The 23,760-nt window shown below is 40.5% G+C and overlaps 2 protein-coding genes across 2 annotated transcripts in view; both read left to right on the forward strand.

Annotated features, from left to right (window-relative positions):
- Positions 1-16,902, forward strand: part of LOC138956926 (uncharacterized) — a 21,092-nt gene extending 4,190 nt beyond the window's left edge. Inside the window, exons 3-10 of the mRNA XM_070328134.1 lie at positions 3,508-3,714; positions 4,644-4,697; positions 6,497-6,599; positions 7,535-7,589; positions 10,531-10,768; positions 15,094-15,218; positions 16,383-16,608; positions 16,889-16,902. Of these exons, the coding sequence (XP_070184235.1) occupies positions 3,508-3,714; positions 4,644-4,697; positions 6,497-6,599; positions 7,535-7,589; positions 10,531-10,768; positions 15,094-15,218; positions 16,383-16,608; positions 16,889-16,902 (1,022 nt within the window). The remainder of the gene's footprint in view (positions 1-3,507; positions 3,715-4,643; positions 4,698-6,496; positions 6,600-7,534; positions 7,590-10,530; positions 10,769-15,093; positions 15,219-16,382; positions 16,609-16,888) is intronic.
- Positions 16,903-18,805: 1,903 nt separating this feature from the next.
- LOC138956925 (hexokinase-like) lies at positions 18,806-20,154 on the forward strand. Its single transcript, XM_070328133.1, has 3 exons — positions 18,806-19,049; positions 19,412-19,563; positions 19,843-20,154. The coding sequence occupies exons 1-3, from the start codon at positions 18,892-18,894 to the stop codon at positions 19,995-19,997; spliced, it is 465 nt and encodes a 154-aa protein (XP_070184234.1). The 5' UTR covers positions 18,806-18,891; the 3' UTR covers positions 19,998-20,154.
- The last annotated feature ends 3,606 nt before the right edge of the window (positions 20,155-23,760 follow it).

Genomic DNA, 23,760 nt, shown 5'->3' on the forward strand with positions numbered 1-23,760 from the left:
TGAAAAAGTTAGCATCAAATAGCACAGCAGGGCACTGCTGACCGATTGTCTCCCCTGCCCTTCTGTTGGGTCAAGCGATGGGATCAAACGTAGCAAACATCAATTTACCAAAAACATATTTACAAAGGAATAAGAAGAAACAGTTTAGCGTCAATAGCCCAGCAGGGCAGCTGACTTATTGTCTCCCCTGCCCTACTGTTGGGTGAAACAAAGGGGGCCCTTTGCGGGTCGCAAAAACGATTGAGGCAGACCTACAGAAACTGATAAAAATCGAGAAAGAGCCCGGGGATTACTTCCCTCGACCTGACCCTAAGGATCAACCAGGTTAGTAAGTAAACCGAAAAAAGAATGCCAGATGCCACAGTCGCGGGCTACTCAACCCAAACCACTCAGGGCGAAGGGAAGTAGGCTGTGGACCGATGCGATCTGTGAACTAAAGCTTAAGCTTCGGTTCCGGACCTGTCAATGACGGTACTGCACCGAAGCTCAAACGGTGGTGTCAGCTCACCCTGGCATGGCATGCAAGAAAAACAACAACAGCGAAATGTACAGCAGGAAACTGATCGGAACATACGAATTATCTCTGACTATTACAATGGACATCAACCAGCGACATGAAACAAAGCTCCAGCTCCACAAAGTTACAAAATGCATGCCTCCATGATTGATAAAATGGAGGAGGGGTGGGTGGTGGAAAAATTTTCACCAAATACAAAAACTTGACCTTTCAGCTTGCTGGACTTGCGTAGTGACGCTAAGCTAAGCTGTGCGCGGGGCACTGTCCGCCGCATCGGTCAGTTCCAACGGTCCGCTACGAGCCAATCAAAGAAAGGCGCATGCAATCACACGAGAGTCTGGTCACAAACACAGCGCTGGAGACTGTCTGCCTCCAGCCAAATAGGTCACGCTGTCAGCGCGGCTCGTACACGTGGACAGTGCTCAGCCCCGCGATCCTCTGTAATCGGCGGTTGGACTGAAGCGAGGCAGAATGCCACAAACCACAACTTGTTTAACTTTGTAAACCCCATGGAGGAGGCCAGCGAATGCCAGCATCGTCAAGGCAAACTCCTCAGCATCCATAGGTTCTGCAAACCTGAAATCATTTCCCCCAAGTTGTAAGATCACAACGTCAGGTGCAGTGCGAACAATCTTTCGCAAGTAGTTGGATCCGGCGCCATCTTTTCCAACCAATTGCTGGAGGCGTAAGCCTCCCCTGCCCACAATGTTAACGTACATTTGGCTATCAAGTTTGAAATCAGGACGCATGCGAGGATCGCATCCCGACTCAATGCATTCCCGCAAACGTCTGCAAATGGAATGACCAAAAACATATGCTTGTAACATCGTTAAAAACCAACAAAGAAATAAAATTTTTCACCAAATACAAAAACTTGACCTTTCAGCTTGCTGGACTTGCGTAGTGACGCTAAGCTAAGCTGTGCGCGGGGCACTGTCCGCCGCATCGGTCAGTTCCAACGGTCCGCTACGAGCCAATCAAAGAAAGGCGCATGCAATCACACAAACTGCCCATCGCCACGCTCGCGTGGCGAGAAGCTCTTTTCTCATCTTTCGCACCGGAGAGCTATTTAAGCGGGGTATTGTGCAAGTAGGCTATTAATATGCATTGGCGCCCGGCTCTTTCTCTGTGCAGTATGTCTTCCATTGGCAATCGAAACTGTACTATGCAGACGTTATATAGAGAGAGTAAGAACGAGTGCAAAGAAAGAAAGAGAGAGAGAGAGAGAGAGAGAGAGAGAGATAGAGAGAGAGAGTAAGAGAGAGAGAAAGAGAGAGAGAGAGAGAGAGAGAGAGAGAGAGAGAGAGAGAGAGAGAGAGAGAGAGAGAGAGAGAGAGAGAGAGAAAATAAAGCTAGAGAGCCAAAGGAGGGTGATAACATAGATGCATGGTGTTGCATAGTAAATTGTTAACAACCCTAACAGTAGCACGTTCGTAATGGAACCAATGCACCTGTAGTTTCTACGAGGTATGATCCAAACAAAATAATCAAACCGCGATTATACAAGTCTCATGCCACTGATCATAAAAAGTAATATATCATTTGAAAGACAACCATGTAACTGGTACCTCTAAGAGATGACGTCATTAGGTTACTACGTCATAAATGACGAGGTTTTAAATACGTCACTTTTGGGTTGTGCTTTAAAACGGGGTCTTTTGTCAAGCACCATGAAAATAAATCCCTGCGCTTAGAACTATACCCACGGAATACGCGCGATATAAGCTTCATATTGATTGATTGATTGAAAATGACGAGATGCATCACATTTGTAAGCAAGGTTTTCAAAGCAGAAACAGGGCTATTCGCTGTATTTTTTTACCACGAAGGTTCCGTTGCTGTCGATATTCTGTCTACAAACAGCACAGTCATTGTCATGTACTATGCAGAAAGCTTTTTACCAAACTTACGAGTTTAGCAGTCAGCGACCAAACTGCGAAACCCAGACTGCCTTTCTCCTTCATGAAAATGTCAGTCTCCAGAAAATAAGGACCGTAACTCCATTCCTAAAAGACCAAATGATCTCATTTTGGCCTCACACATTCGTCAAACCTTATTACACCCCTTGTGATTTCTGGTTATACCCTCTTTAAAAATCAGACTTTTTGCCAACAAGTTTCACTGCACCCAGGACCAAAAAAAAGCCGTCAAATCAGAGCTCAAGGGCAACCCCAAATAAGGTCACCTTAAGGCCTCTTCTGATTGGCTTAGGAACTTATGACTTTGCATTGGTGTAGGAGGAGAGTAGTTCTAATGACTGCTGTATATTGGGCCAGATACGCCGAACAGTCTGTGCAAAAATCACATTTGATCATTTTGTTTGGATCATACCTCGTAGCAGATGAAGCTAGCAGATGTTATCACGCTTTTGAAAGAGTGTACAGGTAGTACAGTGGTATGGGTGGCCGAGTGGTAAGCGCACTTGCCTCGGAAGCGAGAGGTTGCGAGTTCGACCCTGGGTCAGGGCGTTAGCAATTTTCTTCCCCCTTTCCTAACCTAGGTGGTGGGTTTAAGTGCTAGTCTTTCGGATGAGACGAAAAACCGAGGTCCCTTCGTGTACACTACATTGGGGTGTGCACGTTAAAGATCCCACGATTGACAAAAGGGTCTTTCCTGGGAAAATTGTTTAGGCTTAAGATAACATGTCTGTGTCGTTCGCTTAAGATAAAAATGTCCACCAAATACCTGTGTGACTTGGAATAATAGGCCTTTGAAATGTAAATATGCGCCGAAATGGCAGCGATCTACTGGCCCCAAAAATTCCATCTCACACGGCATTCTGTAAAGGGCCTGGAGCCATAGGGTTAGGCACTTATACAGTTGTGTAACAATATATACACTGCCAGTGATAGTAATCCCCATGTGTGTGTGTGTGTGTGTGTGTGTGTGTGTGTGTGTGTGTCTGTGTGTGTGTGTGTTTGTGTGTGTGTGTGTGTGTGTGTGTGTGTGTGTGTGTGTGCGGTTGTGTGATTGTTTCTTTTGATCTGTAGGCACTGATGTACTCGTGTGTCACTGGTCTGATGCAAACCATAAACATGACTGCACTGTAACGGACGGGTATGAGTTTGACAACGTCATCACAGATCAAGTGACAGTCGAAATTACTGAGACTGAAGAAGCATTTGAGGGTCTTTACATGTGTTTCTTTGTACCATCCCAGGGGAAAGATACACACGCATGTGACTTTAAGATTACATGTAAGTACCGCCTCTGTGACGACGGATTTTGTTTCTTTGTATATGTTTTATGAAAGAAAGGAAGCAAGGTTTCTCTGTAAGGACTAAATTAGTTTTGTGTTAAAGCATGTTTATGCTTATGTTACGTTTTAGCAAATGCGTAAATGGATTGTGTTGCATCGACAGTTGGAATGGCACATATTTTAGATGTACCAGTATGGATGCAAGAGACTGGATTTTCGACTTTGAACACGATTTATTGAATAAACCGTAACTAGACAGATTCGTATCGCTTGCATTGTGCTTGACCAACAACGTACTGGGTTTTTAAGGCATGCTGTGGTTTATTAAAACCATGGTATTTACACCCGGTCGACATACCAATATTATTGCCAGACAGGATATAATACATAATATTGACTGTTTGGAAAACAATAGTTGTTTTTACAATGACACGCAAGCGTTGTTAAGATTGGTTCTTCTAATTTGTTTGCTGATTATCATCTTGTGGAACTTACATTTTGTGAATTGTAAGGGGGAGGTCTGTTGTTTAGTGTTCCATATTTTATCTCCAGACATCCCCTCGTGTGTGAGGGAATGAAAGACTTTCTAGCATTTGAATTGGTTTTAACATAAACAATATCATAACACAACTCGTCAAAAAAGCTCATACTGTGCTGATTGGCATATGATCATTACCACATGGGGTGGGCTCAGATCATAATTGTTTCATGCTGGATATTTTAAGAAAAGAAAACGGTAGCAGGAAAGAAAAAAAAACACTTACATTTTAAGGATTTAAAATAAAAACGACAATGTATTTGATGGTAAAAAAGTTTGTTTTTTATGATAAGCTAACCTTTCAGAAAAAAGCAAACATTAATGGTAACATGTTGTTGCTTCATGACTATAATTAGAATGCCAAAATGTCACAAATCGATGTTGTGCAGTTGAATCAGAGAAGGCAGTGGATAGCACTCAAACGACCCCGCCACTAAATGAAGGTAAGCACTGAAACTAAGTGTTTAAACATCTGCATTTTAAGAGCAAGGGTTAAAACAGGATACGTTAACAATATAGTTGAATGGTTTCTGTCTGTAATTTGGCTATTTGTCAAATGCATACACCCCCCCGAGTGTTCTTCTTAAATATAATTATGTCCCTAGGTTTACACTTCCGTGACAATAGAAACCCACAGATGACTTGAGGCTGTGTGAGTCTATCAAATAACATCGTTACACACACACACACACACACACACACACACACACACACACACACACACACACACACACACACACACACACACACACACACACGTACACACACACACACATACACACAAACACACACACACACACACACACAAACGCACTCACACACAAACGCACTCACACACACACACACACACACACACACACACACACTGAGTCTTATGAACACACCTCCGAACTCACATGTGTGGACGTATTAAAACTATGCTGCTGGTTGTGTACAGTTCGAATGACACCAACAAGTTGTTTCTATCCATTTAGAGTGAAATACAGTTGTGAATTTGGGTACGTGTGATTAGTAGCTTGTTTATTGGCATCGAAATAATCGTGTTAACAAACTTGTTCTTCAATTTCACGTTGCTTTAACTGCAGTCTATATAACACGAACAATCAATCATTAAACATGGTGTTGCATTTCATTTTTTTAAAGGTTTTGCTTATGTGTCAGCATCAAAAAACAAGTCGCGTGAGGCGAAATTACTACATTTATTCAAGCTGTGGAACTAACAGAATGAAACTGAACGTAGTCCGCCGCTAGTGCAAAAGGCATTGAAAGTGACTAGCCTGTTTGGCGCGGTAGCGATTGCGCTGTGCTTCATAGCACGCTTTACTGTACCTCTCTTCGTTTTAACTTTCTGAGCGTGTTTTTAATCCAAACATATCATATCTATATGTTTTTGGAATCAGGAACCGACAAGAAATAAGATAAAATAGTTTTTAAATCGATTTCGGAAATTTAATTTTGATCATAATTTTTATATTTTTAATTTTCAGAGCTTGTTTTTAATCCAAATATAACATATGTATATGTTTTTGGAATCAGAAAATGACGAAGAATACGATGAAATTGTTTTTGGATCGTTTAATAAAAAAAAAATTTAATTACAAGTTTCCGATTTTTAATGACCAAACTCACTCATTAGTTTTTAAGCCACCAAGCTGAAATGCAATACCAAACCCCGGCCTTTGTCGAAGATTGCTTTGCCAAAATGTCAATCAATTTGATTGAATAATGAGGGTGTGACAGTGCCGCCTCAACTTTTACAACAAGCCGGATATGACGTCATCAAAGGTATTTATCGAAAAAATTTAAAAAAAACGTCCGGGGATATCATACTCAGGAACTCTCATGTCAAATTTCATAAAGATCGGTCAAGTAGTTTAGTCTGAATCGCTCTACACACACACACACACAGACACACAGACAGACACACATACACCACGACCCTCGTCTCGATTCCCCAAAAGGTAGTTTGTTGGAACGTTTGTTATTGACAAAACAATACATTCACAGATATTGTGACCCAACGGTCTTTTAAGTGCACAGACAAACACATATTCACACACAAATTATGTTGATAGTTCTATCAGTTTCACGTCCACTCGTCAGGAAGCCGAGCGAAGGAACTCATGTATTGTTTTGTCAATAACAAACGTTCCAACAACCTATACCTTTCTTGATTTTTTTATTATGAATTTTGGAACGTTGGCAGTCTCTTTGTTTTTGGATTTATTTTATGTGTCAGCAGGTAACACCTTGAACACCACGTTGATCGCTGCAGTCTGTGTCATCGTAGTAGTCACGATAGTGTGCGTTATGTTGGGCATCTTCTGGAAGTGTTTCAAGAACAAGTAAGTCACACTAATAGATCTAATACTACTTAGGTTTGCAAATATAATGCTCAAAATGTTGTCATCATTTTCACAATTTTGTATTCATGACATGCTGAGTGATAAAACAATGGTCATTTGCAACAAATCTAAGTATTGAATGGATCTGACCTTCACAGAAAACGTGGATTGTCCAAGTAAAAGCCAAGCTGTTCGTGTTAATTTTGGAACCATCGCGGCGTTGGATTCTTGTTTTTGAGTGCATGCAACGACTATAAACATTCACTCTGAAAGACCCTATCAAAGTTAAGTAGTATAGCGACGGCTCATCACCACGTTGCAACTAAACTGTGCAGTCGGAAATTGCGCCAAGAAAGGTGTCAAAACACTGAAAAGAAAAAACACATTAGCAAAATGTGCTGACCTCAGACATATAACTGCAGCTCTAGCTAGTTGTGCAGTTCCAGACTGGAAGATGAACAACGCACGTGTATAATCACATACACGTATAATGTGATTGCTTGAGCCTTTGACGTGCTTTGGAGCACTGGACGCATTCAAAAAGCCACGTCCACCTTAACTTATTGTCAATGATAATGCGTAATTCTGCACAACAAAAAACACTGCCCACAAATGGTTGGCAAACCAGCTTGTTTGTGTCGATCCTCGGGGAGCAGATCGCTTTCTGTTACATCTTGACCAACCTCGGCCTTCGGACTGGGTTAATTAAGATGAAACAGAAAATGATCAGCTTCCCTCCGACGAGCAAAAAATGAAATGGTCTAACAGCAAGCTGTTACACATCTTATAACATTATTGAATGCCCTTTGTGTGTGTATGTGTGTGTGTGTGTGTGTGTGTGTGTGTATGTGTGTGTGTGTGTGTGTGTGTGTGTGTGTGTGTGTGTGTGTGTGTGTGTGTGTGTGTGTGTGTGTGTGTGTGTGTGTCAAATCCAGGACCCGTCTGAAGGAAGAAGCTGGGTATCCATTAATTGACTTAGAGCAAAAACAGGTAACTTTTGCTTTTTGTCCTGACCTTCATGTGTACAACATGTATTGTAATTCAATCAAGTCGGCGTTTTAATTAAACAGATCCTGTGATTGGTCAGAATGCCCCAACTCATTAAAAATTACCGGTCATTAATTGTCGATGTGCACTCGCTAAAAAAGCCATTAGCATCCTGCTGGCGAGGCGCATTGATACAACCTCAACTAGTCTCAGTTAGCTTTGAGGGTCATTTTACAAGTAGGAAATATGAAGGCCAACGAAATACCGAAACCATAAGTTATGCGAAGTGATAACGTCGAATACGTGACGTAAGTTGATGCATGAATTCTCCCGGACTACATCAGTCAATTCCAAAAATCGCTTTTGTGATGAAAATAATTTGTTTTAGAGTTTGCTGTCCAGAAACCCCTTAAGGCGTAAGGGTCACCCAGATTGTCGGACCAAAACTGTTACTTTTTTATTCAGTCACTTGCAATCAATGAATTGGCTTGATGTTTGGTAGTGTTCTTCAAAAATCATTATATTTTCAGAAAACATCAAGTGTGAATGTCTAAATTAAGTAGAACAACTGAAAGAATTATTTAGTTCGTAACAAAATGGGCAAAATAAACCTGCAACAATGCTAATTTTAGCAATTTTCAATGCACTCTTGGGAAAAAAGTATGTGTCCAATTGAAAAATAAATTGGCACTCATATTTAAAGCATCATTACCTACATTGTGTTCTAAAAGCTTTCTGTTTTGTTGGAAATTTTGCTTTTAGTAGCATTAGCAAAAGAATACTATAATTCTATATATTATTATGATATATCACACAATCAAACAAATTATATTTTTTTGATTATCAGCTTTATTTTAAAACAAAATATAGCCAGTCAAGTGAACATTTGATGTGCAAAGTTTCAATGGAATAGGTGAATATTTAAAGAAGTTGATCATGCAGACAGTGTAGCAGCTCTGTGATTTCGCGCGAACTTTCAACACATAAAACAGCAATCAGTTCAACATCTATCAGTCTATGTCCTTTAGGGAGGGGGGGGGGGGGGGGGGGGGTGTCATTTAGAGATTAGCATCAAAACTATTTTCACTTGAGCTACTGTCTGATTCATCATCTGTGTCAGACTGTTCTGAGCAGTTTTTGGAATCAAATTCACCATCAGAACCGATAATTTCCTTCAACAAGACCCTTGATTAAAGGGATTTTTAATTCCCAACAACCTACTTTGAGCACTTATTGCAAGAAAACTATGTATGCCAGAGACAAACTGTAAACTGCACATGAAAATAGAAATATTGTTCTAGCTTTTGGCAACATCATAATTTAGTATATCTGAAAAACGATTTTTTTCAAATTCTGGGTTACCCTTACGCCTTAAAAAGGAAGGACAATGTATGTGACAGAAAACAAAACAGGAGCAGAGTGATAAGATAGGAATACAGAGATATAATTATTTCTTGGGACTTGACCCTTGTAGATAGGTGGACTGAAAAAAGTGTGTGAACAGAACAGAACCAATTCTGGTTGTTTACAACCGCATGAAAGCAAGACAGAGATCGTCGTCAGATTGAATTACAATAACATTATAACATACTTTGATCCATTTAAAACTTATCGGTCTTCATCGGGGATTGACGCCCTCCCAAAGTCTAATTGAAGCCCTCCGTCGCTTCGCTCTGTCGGGTTTCAGCTAGCTTTAGTCGGGCGTCAATCCACGATCACGACCTCGAAGTTTCAAATGGAAGCATGTTAATGTGTAATTATTGTAAAAATGTACTTTCTGCTTTTGACGGGAAAGAAACTGTACTACGGGAATGGTTTATATTCAAAAACGATACAAGAACGTTGATGCGAGATTAATCATACAGTCAATCGAATGCACTGAAATACGTCCGATTCTCTCTCATCTTCCAATTCCAGAGATATACATTTCACAACGTGTTGTGACGACGGGAACGTGTAAGTGTAGTAGGGACGCTCCCTTTACGTCTAACTTCATCAAATCGAGCTTGTACGTCACGTGTTTTCCAATTTCTACATGTTGGGCTAGACGACACGACGTGTAAAATGTATTCCAGAGAGTGTTCGTTATGAAGAAGTATGCGTTGGATTTTAAATGTTGTCCGTCTGTACAATTTCTGCATGGTAAGCTAACATGAACAGGCATTAGCAAATTTTAATGTGCTGTTTTTCCAGGAAATATCAGGCAAATGTGTGTAAACTTGTTCACACTGAAGAGAGAAGGCATTTCCGCACACGATGTAGTCAGAGGCATTCGTGCAATGTCCCAAACGATGAATAAGTCTACGTCGCTTTCAGGCACATGCGTAGTGCGTATGCACAAACTTCAACAGTGAGAAGTATCATGCAGATATAAGTTTGAACGGGCTTTCGTTTCATTAAGTGACGTTTGGCGAATATATCGCCTGCTTCGCGTTGCTCAGTTCTATTTGTGAAGAATATCGAACTCCCCCCCCCCCCACCCCTTCCCATATCGCGATATAACCTTCGTGGTTGAAAACGACGTTAAACACCAAATAAAGAAAGAAAGAAAGAAAGCTACACGTACCGGTACCCGTACACGATCCCGTCCTGGCTACATCTATATCTCTCTATTTTTGACAAGGGCACAGAGAGAGAGAGAGAGAGAGAGAGAGAGAGAGAGAGAGAGAGAGAGAGAGAGAGAGAGAGAGAGAGAGAGAGAGAGAGAGAGAGAGAGAGAGAGAGAGAGAGGGGGGGGTCTAAATGATACTTATAAGAAGAGGACATCATAATCTCTCGCCTTTCAACATGACGTAATTTTGTTATTCCAAACTCTTGAGGATCTCTTTCTTGGTAATTGCAGAGCTGTATTGTCTTGGTAGATAAAATTACATTGTATTCAATTTCAATATCTGCATGTAGTAATTTCGTTTTGAGCACTTGTTTGATTGTTTTTCGCTAATAGATACCGGAGCACTTGGAAGGCTTGGAGCTGCCCAAGAAGAACTTAGAGGCCTCGCTGAAAAAGTCCAGAAAGCCCTCAGACTTGATGGCGATACTGGAAAGGGAAACAAAGCAAGGTCTCGACAACATCACTCGATCCGAGGAAGACAACACCACACCATCTGTGGGAGATGATATCACACAATCAGACGCGGACTTGCAGATGTATCGACTATATTGCCCCCTAATGGATCAGACAGGTGGGTTGGTGCCATTTTGCACACGCACCTTATTTATTGGAGAAATATAGCGTTGCTCTTATTCTATTTGGGACGTCATCACATAGTCATATTTCAGAAGGAACTTTTCTGAGGGCAAACGTAGTACTGTTTGGTTCGGTTTTATGGACAAAGAGGGTTGAACAGAATAAAAAATACAAATTGTGGTCCCCGACTAAGACCGATCTGTCCGTAATAACGCAGAATGTATCGTTTTCTAGTGTGCACAACCGGAAGTCGCACTCGTTTATGGGGCAGACAACTCCCGTAAACCTGTTCACCAGATTGAAGTCCCTTTTGTTGTGGTTAGTGTTTCGTCCGTACAGGCACCTTTCGACGTCTGTGATCAAGTATTCACTTCTGCGACCAGTTCGTTGGTATTTAGAATTTGTTTTCCTTTGTTTAATGTCTTCTGCTTTCCTGAACGAACGATAAACTAATGACAACAAAAGGGACTTTACTCTCAGTGGCCAATGATTAACGGGAGTTGCTTGCCCCACACACAATGACGACTTCCGGTTGTGAACACCAGAAAATAATAAATACTGCGTTATTACGGCCAGCTTGGTCTTAGTTAGGGTCCAGGCGTTTTATTTCTTATTCTATTTAATCCTCTCCGTCTGTAAAACCAAATCAAACTGTGCTACGTTCGCCCGTCGAAAAGTTCCTTCTGTAATGTATGGCTATTGGATGACGTCACGAATCGATTAGGAGCAAAGCCTACTTCTTCTTGTAGACTTTGTGAGCAAAATGGGTTGGTGTAAGTAAAATGTAATTCCTCATTGCTTATACTATAAGAAGACTAAACAACCATTATGGTGGACAATTGTGAGCTGCCAGTAGCTGAATGCGTTGCAGTCTTTCTGTCTCTCCCTGGGTCTCTCTCCCCCTCTTTCTCCGGCTCACCCGTATGCCCTATATCTATTTGTTTATAGCTAAACTAAATGAACCATGCAGCCATTGAGTCAAACTACAGGTCAACGATCGAGGTCGATTTAGAATAAACTTGGCAAAAGCATGTACAACTTAAACATTTCTTCCCGTGTGATTTCATGAAAACTTGCTATGCTATGGAAAGCAGTCAACTTGGCTGTCTGAAACTGGATCAAAGATGAGTTTAAAGGAGTCACGCGATCACCTTCCAAATAAGGGTACCCTCAAAATCGACCTGACAAAATCGTAAGGTGCCAATTAAAAAAGCTATGAACATTCAGAAAGGCGTAACTTGTCAACATGTTAACTTTGACACACGAGGAGATATTTAAACTAATTATCTATTAAGAACACGTTTATTTGTTTCGCTATATTTTATATTTCTTGTGCTTGGCCATGCCTGATAATGCAGGTGTTAATCGCGATCGAAACGGGATTTTTCAGCGACAATTTTGAGGGGTATCAGGACGTACGTTGCTTTTTAGCAATGACCGAGTGAATCACATTTTAACTTCCAGGATCTTAAGTATGCCTACATACGACACGTACATCACATTCAGTTTTGTTTCGTTGCATATATTAACAGCTATTGTGTCTCAAGCGTAGAAATAGGGTCCGATATTTAGACGAGACAAGTATAATGGCGACGAGTCGAAGACGAGTCGCATTATACTTGTTCGAGTCTAAATATCGGACCCTATTGCTGAGCTGAAAACATAATAGCGTTTATATTGCTATTCTGACATGATATTCTGTTTGAAATCATGTTTTTGTCAGCAACAACTACCAGAATGTGCATGTATCCACGAAAATCACCGAAGATTGAAAAACCCACGGACATGTATACGGAAAAGACTCGAGATAACCGGATTTTGGCATTACGTCAATATGCCAGGATTCATATGACGTCATGGCGTATCGTGCTTGTTTACGTATATTCTATGTTCGAAAGTCTGACTTCTGTTGGGGATTCGCGTGGTGAAGACTGCGGCAACTCTGTAGATGATGAGAGCACACGAATTGTCTCAATGTCTCAGAAGAAATTCAACGACTAAATGTTTTAGACCGGTAACTTCACTTCAATATTCTTCTATGCATTGTTTATTGCTTACATTATCGTAGCATGGTGACATATTTTTTTTAAACGATCAATACTTTGCCTGCTATGACTATAGTTTTCCTGATATATTTTGTGTGCGCCTGTGCTCGGTTCGCCATTGTAGCAAACTTTTGCTATTCACAGTCAGGAATTTTAGCAAGCTGATATTTCAGCACAGCGAGTTTATCTGAGCCTGAGGTTGATTAGCTGTACTGAGATGGTGATAATATTTCTAGTTCTGAGCAAATATTGGCACTGAAGACTTGAGCAACAAAGAAGTCACTGTTTCCAGACAACAAGAGTTCCTGTTTCTATTTTTAGATTGGCAGCACTCGCTCCCAATTCTTTTCACTTCAGCAGTGATCTTTTGGTGTATTTTGATTAAAAGACAATTGAAAATGTTTCTTGTTGAATCATAGCAATAAAATACGTTTATTTCATCATGGTTTAAAGTTGTCATTTTCACTAAATCGTTGTTTTTCACAGTCGGTTATGCACTTGTTTATATGATGATGGCGGCTTTCGTGGAATCACTGTGTCACAGTCTGTGCTTGAGTCTGTAGGTGCACACAATCCAGAGGAACCGAGTATCGAAATAAAGTACACTATAAGCATTCAGCATTGCTGTCTTAACTATAAACATAATTTGTCAGAACATAAGCACTCATTTGGTGTTTGCTCTGTGCTCTTTTCAGATCGGGTAGATTTAGATCTAGGGCCAACCCCTGCAGCACCAAATTAACAAGCAGTATACCTGTTAGATCCAGTGTGCACACTTTAACACAAATGCATATTGCATTTGGGGATCAATTTTGGTACAAAAGCAACAACGCGCTTGGATGGTATGGAAATGTGAACGAGAAACAACAATTGCGAAAAGCAGGTCTTCCAACATCAAAACCAAGTCCAGCGCAGCAGACTGAACTGGTACGTCACTCACAGCGATAAAAAAAACCGTGCCCGATTTCGAGTTTGAATCCGTTCTTGCCATGCTCTAAAGCGTGTAACATACAATCTTGCACACGTTTGCTTTTGTAGTGGCAAAGAAGAAAGCGTGTGACATTACCTGCTATTCAGACTTGGTCGTGTGACAGACGTTTTCTTCCACACGAGATTACGTTGATTGTCTAACAAAGCCGTCAGGCTGAGTTAGACATCATCTAATCGAGTGTGTAAGAAAACACTGTCACACGACAAATTCGGAATAGCATTTATGTCTCACAGCTTCAACAGAGGAGAGAACAAACACGTTTTGCGTACTCACGCTTGATAAACCTAAACACAGGAGCAGCCATTGTGGACAGATCTACTTTTTGACGAAAGTGACCAACAACTATTAATGACGTCTCAGTATTTGTGAATGACGTCACAGTCATCGTCACAGTCTGTATCTTTTGAAGCATCGCATTCTTCATGACGTCTTTCTGTGTCTGCATCCGCAAAATGTTTGTTCTTTCCGGGATCTTTGTCATCTATGTTCAGAATTCTGTCCTTCCAGTTTCAGACTAACAAGCCTCTTGAGCGAGCCACTTTCCAAGGGCAGCTAAATTCGCGTATGGAAACAGTTCTGTCGTCTGGGATGCCGTTTTCAGTATTCTCAGCGTTGAAGAATCTGTAAAGAGAGAAAACGATAACAGCAGGAGAAATAAAAGCCGTGTGTGCATTTTTTTGGCTTTTGGAGGGACGATTTCGAGTTTGAATCCGTTCTTGCACATGCTCCAAAGCGTGTAATATACAATCTTGCACACGTTTGCTTTAGTAGTGGCACAGAAGAAAAGCGTGTGACATATTTTGCTTTTAGTGGTTTTGAGCAAGTAAGTCTCCTCACTTAACATACTCTTCTGAATAGTCACAGAAGGATCACATTTACTATCGATTGATCACATCGGCATCACCATTTCAAGATCAGCTTCGCAAACGGTCCGACTGAAGATTACTATGCTTTCCGGTATCCGTTTGACTATAGGTATTTGTAAACTGAACAGTTGTCGGTCGCGATAAAGCATGTTTCAATGCACTTTTGAGGACTAAATAAAGGCACAAGATCGAATTCAAAGCTTTGATTTCATCAAACGCCTTTAGAATATCGTAACACTGAATTTCTCCTTAGTTGATGAATGTCGGACTTCGTCAAATTTTAAAGTTTTGATCTCACCGTCCGTACAGAGTTTGCACGCACGCACGAACGCAGGACAGACATAGGCTACACTTACGCGAGCCAGAACAGGAACCAGATACTATTCACTTCCTAGAAATGTGCATGTTTGTGTTGCAGGTAATGCTGAACTTTTGGTAGTGGATGTGGGCAGCACCCTCTTGCAGATTTCCTTTGTGATACTACAGGAACAAGTTATTATCACTTCTGAAAGCTATATGATGAAGACTGCATCAGGCATTCAGGTACTCGATTAGGAGACTCGTAGAAATCGATTTGCACGATTTCAAAATAAGGCATGTACTGTGAATTGTAAGTTGTGGTTATTGGCATTTTTGAAATGTATCACATCTGTAATTGCAGTCGGGTATGAACTAGTAGCTTCAGCTACGCCTTAGAACGGACACAGGGGGATGTTTGTTCGGAATGTTCTTACAAATCTATTGGTAGTACATAAACAACATGAATAGCACATATTTGGGGGTATCGAAAGCTGAAATTGCAGAACCTAATTGTTTCTTAATAACATTCACAAGCCATATGCGTTGACGTAGAACTTGTGTCAGTACGGAGATTTAAGAAACGAAACGTTGGGACGTTTCGTTTTGAAGTTGTGGTAAACGTCATTATTTCGGGGGTCTCTCGCTGGAAAGGTGAAGGTCAACTGAAACGGAACGTGGAACGTCAAAACGCAGTCACGTTTTCCACCCCCAAAAAACGAACAATATTTCGTCAACTTTTGTGAGTATTTTTGCACACTAACAGTTTTATTTGTTGGCCATTTTATGCATTGCTAGATTCATCAACCCTTTCACAGTCTTTCAGCGCTGAGAATGTGTTCATTGGAGGTAGACAACTGTTGTGAACTGAAATATTTTGAAGGGTGCTGATCCTGGTACATTTATCCAACTTCATGGTGAGAAAGCAAATGGCGAAGCAGAAGTAGGTCATCGCATCGAATTTTTATTCTGGCTTCGTATGTGATCAGGTGCATGAATTGAAAAATGTGAAGCTCTTGTGCGTGCAATGCGAGTATGTCAATCCTTTATTGACTCGTGGAGTTGAAATTATGCCATGCCCAGTCAGCGGATCATATCCTGCCATGCCCGGCCTTTCATTCCGAAACGAAACGTGAATACATCTAAATCTTGTCTGCGGCCTATGCCGTCTCGTTACACGTTCCGTTTCGCGGGGTGACTCATTCACCAAACGAAACGAGCTGCAAAACGAAACGTGCTGTTTCTTAAATCTCGCTAGTATTATGAGGTATTGCTGTTGTAGAGACAATTTTGCCACACGTGACAGCAGTAACTGGTGAACCTGACTGCAGGTTTATCATCACATATGAACAATCAATAGTTGTTTCAGTTTGAAATTGTGAAAACCAGGTCTTTTATTTTCCTTTGCAGATGTTTGCCTTGATTGCGGAATCGATTAAAACCTTTGTGTGTGAAAAAAAACTAACTAAAAGAAGCCCACTTCATGCTGCGATAATATTTCCCTTTCCCTGCCATCAAACCAGCCTGAAAAAAGCAAGACTTGCCAAATGGACCAGAGAGTTTTGTTGTGAAGATGTTGTCGACAAGGATATACAGGAACTGCTTCAAAACGCTCTGCAAAAACGAAAAACTGTGAGTCCTGTACATTTGTTCTTGAACACACACACACACTGATACGTGCGAACTCACACAACTCACAAATAATGGCAGTGACGGGGAGGGAGATGGAAGAGAGAATCGGATGGAGAGATAATTAGGTGGAAATATAAACGTCACGCCCTTATATTGCCTCATATGGACACAAATAAAACGTAAAATTGATTGAATTGGCTCTTTTCTGGCGTTTGAATATAAATTGTAATCATAAATGTCAAATTTGTGTTATTAAAATAACTGTGTTGCCTATGCCAATGCAGCCCTTCAAGGTTGAACTCGTGGCCATTGTCAACGATGCTGTGAGCACTCTGGTGTCAGTTGCTCACAAAACACCTGAGTGCAAGATCGCTCTGACTGTAGGCAGCGGATTCAACGCGTGCTTTGTTGAACAATGGAGACGTGTGGGTACCAGTAGCACCGAAGAGACACAACCAGAAGGGGTGAGGCTGGATTTGTTGAGGGGCTTTTAGAAACGTTTTTCGATAAACTGGGTATAGCGACATTTAAAGGGTGGTAGTGATGTGTGTGGGTGTGTGTGTGAGTGTGTGAATCCGTGTGTGTGTATGTGTGTGTGCGCGCGCACGTGTGTGTGTGTGTGTGCGTGTGCGTGTGTGTGTGTGCGCGTGTGTATGTGCGTGTGTGTGTGTGTGTGTGTGTGTGTGTGTGTACTTGTAGTTTGTAGCAGATGGAGGTAGCAGGTTTTATCTTCAGGAAGCTTTGGAATACTTGTGTAGACTACTAGTGACAGTGCAGGGCTTTTCATTATGTGCGTGTGTTGTGTGTGTGTGTGTGTGTGTGTGTGTGTGTGTGTGTGTGTGTGTGTGTATGTGTGTGTGTGTGTGTGTGTGTGTGTGTGTACACGCATGTGTATGTGTGTGTGTGTGTGTGTGTGTGTGTGTGTGTGTGTGTGTGTGTGTGTGTGTGTGTGTGTGTGTGTGTGCGCTGAGCAATTCAAAGACAACTAATGAACTGATTGTGACGTTTCGTATACAAATTCTTCCAGATACTACCATCATACGTGTTTTCTTCATGTTTTCTCTGTGGCGTTGCAATTGTTTTAAAGTTAATTGACGTTTGGGGCAAACCTTGCACCTTAATGTCATGATCCGCGTTGTTTACCAATATGTTTACTATTCAGTAAGACTTGCCATGTACCCTCCATTTATTTAGTTGATCCAAATTTGAGAATTTATTCAGTTCAATTTAATCTACCTTTTTTGTTGCAGGTGGTCTACAATACAGAGCTTGGTGCACTGGGGGATAATGGCTGCCTGACAGAATTTAGAACTCAATTTGACAGAGACATTGATGATTTATCCAGCAAGCCTGAAAGTCAAATGTAAGTGTTTGAGTTATGTGAGTTTTCATAGCGTAACTGCTCCTGGATGAAAAGTGGCAGAATCATGTGTGTGTGTGTGGAATTGAAGTAAATGCATGCAATAACAACTTTCGAACAGGAATAATAACATGAAGAACTACGTTACAGCCACACGTGTTATTTCCCGAACGAATGGGTATCAACCAAGCTTTAAACTCAAGGTACGGCAGCAATGGTGAAAGTCAAGAGCTTTCATTTTTAGAATGCTAATTTTCCAAGTGTGTGTATGAATAGCTCATATATACATAGAGGAGCACAAATGCGATATTCATATCAAACGTATGTTACAAACTTGAGGTAATGAATGTCAGCGCGATGCGATCTTCTGGTGATTCTCCCTCCTCATTACTCCGTTTTCTTGTGAGGGCTTTGTGGCTCAGAAGCACATTCTACTGGTTAAACCACAATACGTTTTTCTTTGTTCACAGTTGTTTTTTTATTGCTTGGCCCTTACCTGAGGAAATGAGTTGCAAACATATAGAATGCATTAATAGATGACAAATGTGTTCTTGTTATGAAATATGTTTCACAGTTTAGTGTATGCTAAGGCCTAAAACGTTATGATCATAATATTATACTTTCAACTAATCAAGTTGTGTAATTCAGGGGAGATTTTGTTCAAGTTTTTATTGTTGTATTGTTTGTTCTTGACAAATCTAATACAGATTAGCGTCAATTAAAAATTAGACAGGTCAAAACCACCTAGAACCCGTCGCGATATAACCTTGAACGGTTGAAAACGACGTTAAACGCCAAATAAAGAAAGAAAGAACCACCTAGAAATTAACATTCAGATTGATTGTCTCTTCTTCTTCTAACCCAAACAAATTGACCACCATCATGTAATTAAGTTTCTACATATTCTTGTGTTTAAGATTTGAAAAGATGGTGAGCTGGACATACATTGGGGACATCGTGAGACTGGCGCTGAAGAGACTGAGACAAGAGGATTTGCTACTCCACCTGGAAGACCAAAAAGACCAAAGTTGTAAGCTGTTTCAACAAGACTCTATTACTTCAGATCGTGTTGCAATGATTGCAAGGTTTGTTCACTGAGTGTTTATTTTGTTGGGTTATTACGTATCTGTAGTCTTTTTCTACGTGGCTGGGAGATGACCTATTATAATAACGATATAATCGTTATCATCATCGCGGTTAGTAATATGTCAGTGATTACATGCACTTTGGGTTTTGGAAACACAATGCTGCAAATGTCATACAAGTGCAATTTTAATTATAGCAAGAATAAAATCAAAATCAGTTAAATATTATTGCCAGGCACTTTAGTCAGAATGTATGAGACAAGCCTTTAAGTCGTATTAGCAGCAGCAGCATTCAAAGCAGCATCAGCACCTTCATTCCTTTAGCTTCAGCATTGAAGCCTCCTGTCTGTTTTTATCTGTAGCGATACAGAAAGCGACACAGAAAGCCCTTACCAGAAAACCAAAGACATACTGACAGAGCTAGAAGTGAAGCAATACACAGAGGAAGACATGACGACAATCCGCTACGTTTGTCGACTCGTCTGTGACCGTGCAATCTACTTGACATCTGCAGGTAACTTGCTTTTAACTTGCTATAAATGCGTCATTTTCTCGGAATGTAATATCAGATATCCATTGCACAACATTAACAATCGCAGTACCCGAAGAATGTGCTCTGTAAATGTGTCATTACCATGGTGCATGTACTTCCTTATATGTGGCTATTCATGAATATAAAGCACAGTATATGCTTTTCTTTGGAGGAGTAACGTGCCATTATGGACACTTTTCTTTACGACCAATGCCACACATAATTATTATCAACTGTCCAATGCAACATGTATACTTTCAGCCCTGGCGACTCTGATCAACCGCCTGAATCAGCCTGGAGTCATGGTCGTGGTTGGTGGGCAACTCAACAAGAAACTTCCCCATTTCGGCGAGATCGTGTACAGTACTACCAACAAGCTTGTCAAGCCAGAACTGAAGGACAAGGTGAGTAACTGAAATGGGAAGAGCATTTTTTGTTAATAAACAAAGACATTGTTTTTGTTTTTCTGACAAGCAGATCTAGTTTTGAACGTGAGTTATAATGGCCAGCATTAAAAAAAAAATATAAAAAAAAAAATAAAATCCCTGCGCTTAGAACTGTACCCACGGAATACGCGCGATATAAGCCTCATATTGATTGATCATATTGAAAATGGCCAGCACACCGAGTGTTCCAACTGCGTATACGAAATTTAAGATTCTGTTTCTTGTGATAAACTCTCAAAATGGAAGCTTAACGCTCGGCTGTCCTCCTCTCAAATCACACAACGAATGAGATGTCTGGAAACATCATCCATTAAGACAATACTTATCTTACACTGTTTGTTCACCTTTGTTCGGATTCCATGGTTAACTATTGTTTTCACAGTATGAATGAGTTTGTCCCGTGTTAATCTGTTTCAGTTCCTTCTGGTATCATCAGCTGGCTGTCGCAATGTCGGGGCAGCACTCATAGCAGAGGCCTCGATGCGTCAGAACTGAACAGCGGCCAACCAAAGACATTCACAGACAAACACAAAACTCATTCTTGACGAAGGCGCTATTGTGAACTCATGTAAGGATTTGCTCTTGATGGTAGAAAGATTAAAAGAAAAGTCGGTAGACTTCAAGGCCTAAAGAATAAGTTGCCGTCCTCTAAAAACTCTGTGCGATGAATTTCAGTTGGAGACATTCTGCGTGCATGCAGTAAACATTTTATTTCACGCATGAAGTTACATTATATAATTATGTTGTATTTAAAGAAGATCTACGATTTCTGCATGAAAACGTGTCTGCAATGTTTGATGAAGTGTGTGAGCTATACCCTGCCATTTCCATACTGCCACTGGACAGAATTTGGTTAATTGTGTGTTTGCCTTATTTAGTTTCTTTGTTTGCTTGTTTATTTGTTGTTGCTGTTGTTGTTGTTTTTGCTGTTGCTGTTGCTGTTGTTGTTGTTGTTGTTGTTGTTGTTGTTGTTGTTGCTGTTGTTGCATCTGGTTGATGTCCGAAGTGAAATTCAAAGTGTGAACGTGTATGTACAAAAATGATTGCAGCCATGAGTGAGAAAAACATCCTTTTAAATTTCAAGGAACACAGCACAGCTACATGAGGCAATATATTTGTACTCACTGGTGTTTATCAATGCCTCATTTCACATTTTCCAGAGTGACCTTTTTCTTTGTCCAATTCAAAGGGATACTCGTGTTATCCCCTCTTCACCCCCACCCCCCACAACATAAAAAAAAAAAGATACATAAAAAAAGAGTCTGGTCTCGCCAATAGCTAAATAGTTGGTTGGGTGTTTTTAATTATGTCATCACGCCATCAGAAACACCTTTAACACTATTGTGACTAGCACTGCCACGGCGTTTACGTCCTGCCTGCCTAAGCTTGCCACCAAGAAACTTCCCAAAAATCAGTAACTGTAAAGAAATCTGTCTAGCAAGCTTGAATTAAGTCCAATCACCACCAAATTTTGTGTACTAATTCAAAAATGGATGCCCAGTTCAGTCGTGCTCTTTATAAGTTTGTCACGCGATTTGTTTTAGCAAAGGGGGGTGAAAGGGGGATAATTTGTGTTTTTTAACGTTTTTTTGTGTGTGTTTTATTTTCTACTGCTTTTTTTAAAAGTTATTTTTTAACAGAAAGTATTATAAATAATGTTATAACCAAACAAGGTGTAAAACCTATGAATTAGCTGAAATATTGTTAACATTGTACACAGAAATAAGGAGACAGTACAAAGAAAAAAACAAGCAAATCACGCATTCACTCACAGCATCCTGACTCAAATGAAACAAAACTGTAGATCTAACACTCACCAAATGATGTCTAGGTAATCCATATTGAATATAAGTCACATTTTCACAACAAAGTACCAACTGTACACCTATGAACAATTCCAAAAGGATTTGAAGGCTCCAGCCATCCATTGTTATCAGTGCTGCCACGCCCCCATAGCTCCTGCACGATTCCGAGATACATGTTCGTCTAGCAGTATCACCGCCAACCACGTGTAGTTTGCCGACTCGTACTAGCAACAACGGGACTGTTTCTTCCTCACTTTCACTGCTTGTATCGCTTTCGTGAGGCGAAAACGATACGTCCGAATCATGCTCTACGGGATCCTCTAGGTCCAACATCCGGAGAATCTCCTCCCGAGACAAGGCTCGCCTTTGATTCATTTTTTTCTTCCTCAAAAACGCACACAAATCAGGCGGATTTGCAAATGGCAGAAGGGGACGCCAAGTGTATCAAGGGAAACAACTCAATTTATTTGCAAGCTTCAAAAACCGGGAAGCAATCACGAGTCGTGTACCCTCTATGGCTGGTACTGAAAAATGCGCTTCCCGTCCATGGGCGTGTCAGCGCTGGTACTGATTTATCAGTGTCCCGTCGCGAAAGTGTTAAAGTGGTGGTTCATGGTCATACATTCACATGTTGAACGCTGTGCTTGGGAACACTGTGCATACTATAATTTCTCTATTCACTGCCTTTGTGGGTTTTTTTTTTTTTAGTTTTTGACTAAAAAAGTGATGAATCTTGGTGGTGATTTAAGATTTGAGTTGATATACGTAGTATTTGCATGACACTTGATTGTTAGTGAATTGTATGATTGCTAATACTAAAACGTACGAAAATCAACATAATTGTAAATTATCATTATTAGGGAGCAGTTGCGAGTTTATATGTACATTTTTTTGTTTAATTACTGTGCAAGAAATTTCCCCGTAGACTACTTTTAGGTTAAATTCGTGAGAACATTTTTAAAAAGTGGCCTCTTTACTGTTATTGTAATACCGTCTGCACGCTATAAGGGATTGTCATCCTTGTAACGTCACTATTCCGAGATTTCGTATCGATCTGTACTTGGTCAGAAGCTAAGTAATCCCCCCACCCCCCTTGTTTATGCTGAACTCAACAGCATACACAAAGACAGATTGCCCTGTACCTGCCCTGTATGTGCATTTGCAAACAACTTGTTGTGCCATATTATGTTGGTGTGTCTGAGCTGTTGTAAGTGACAGATCTAGGCACGTATTGGTGAATGAAACATGTTTTTTTTTGTAAATAGCTCTGCACACATCAAGTTTTGCATTTACAAACCATGAACATCTTATAAAGGGAAGTTTAATCACGGCCTAAAAACGCATATAAGTTGCGATGCTTAATAACTATAGCCAGAGATTACTATAGTGTTTAATTTCATAACTGTTTGCCTTTTGACTCTTTTGTATTATGTGTGGATTTTCTGTCATTAATAAAGTGACCAAAGTCTTTAAAGGGAGCTTTTGACCGACCAAATGCGAATTTGGAGCCAGGCGTATAGCAGCGGGGGCGGGGGGGGGGATGGAAGGGGGGGGGGGGGGGGCGTCAAATAGAGTTTCAGAGAGCCTCAATTTTTAACTGGTGGCATAGAAGCTTAACATAATAGCTAGATACCATTATCATTGTAAATAAATCTGTCAGCACACACATCCCAACACAGAATCGCAAAAGGTAAGCTACTCATTACTCCTCTAATTTACATCAGACATTTCCTTACTGCTATCAATGTTTTATAAATATTCATCTTCGTACTCTTCACATTCGCTCATCTCTGGTGATTAATATTAATGTTGATTATTACACTTGACCATAATTTACATTGTTTTATTGCTAGTTCTTCCATGTTCCAAAAATCGTCCTTTATAAGGTATGTTCCTGTGCCAATATGTTTAGCTTTTGTGTTCAACCA

Source organism: Littorina saxatilis, unplaced genomic scaffold (assembly GCF_037325665.1).
Source record: "Littorina saxatilis isolate snail1 unplaced genomic scaffold, US_GU_Lsax_2.0 scaffold_459, whole genome shotgun sequence".
Lineage (NCBI taxonomy): Eukaryota > Metazoa > Mollusca > Gastropoda > Littorinimorpha > Littorinidae > Littorina > Littorina saxatilis.

Coding starts and splice junctions, on each gene's coding strand:
- LOC138956925 (XM_070328133.1), top strand. CDS start 18,892: ATGGTGAGCTGGACATACATTGGGGACATCGTGAGACTGGCGCTGAAG. Junction 19,050..19,411: donor CGTGTTGCAATGATTGCAAG/GTTTGTTCACTG, acceptor TTTTATCTGTAG/CGATACAGAAAGCGACACAG. Junction 19,564..19,842: donor AATCTACTTGACATCTGCAG/GTAACTTGCTTT, acceptor GTATACTTTCAG/CCCTGGCGACTCTGATCAAC.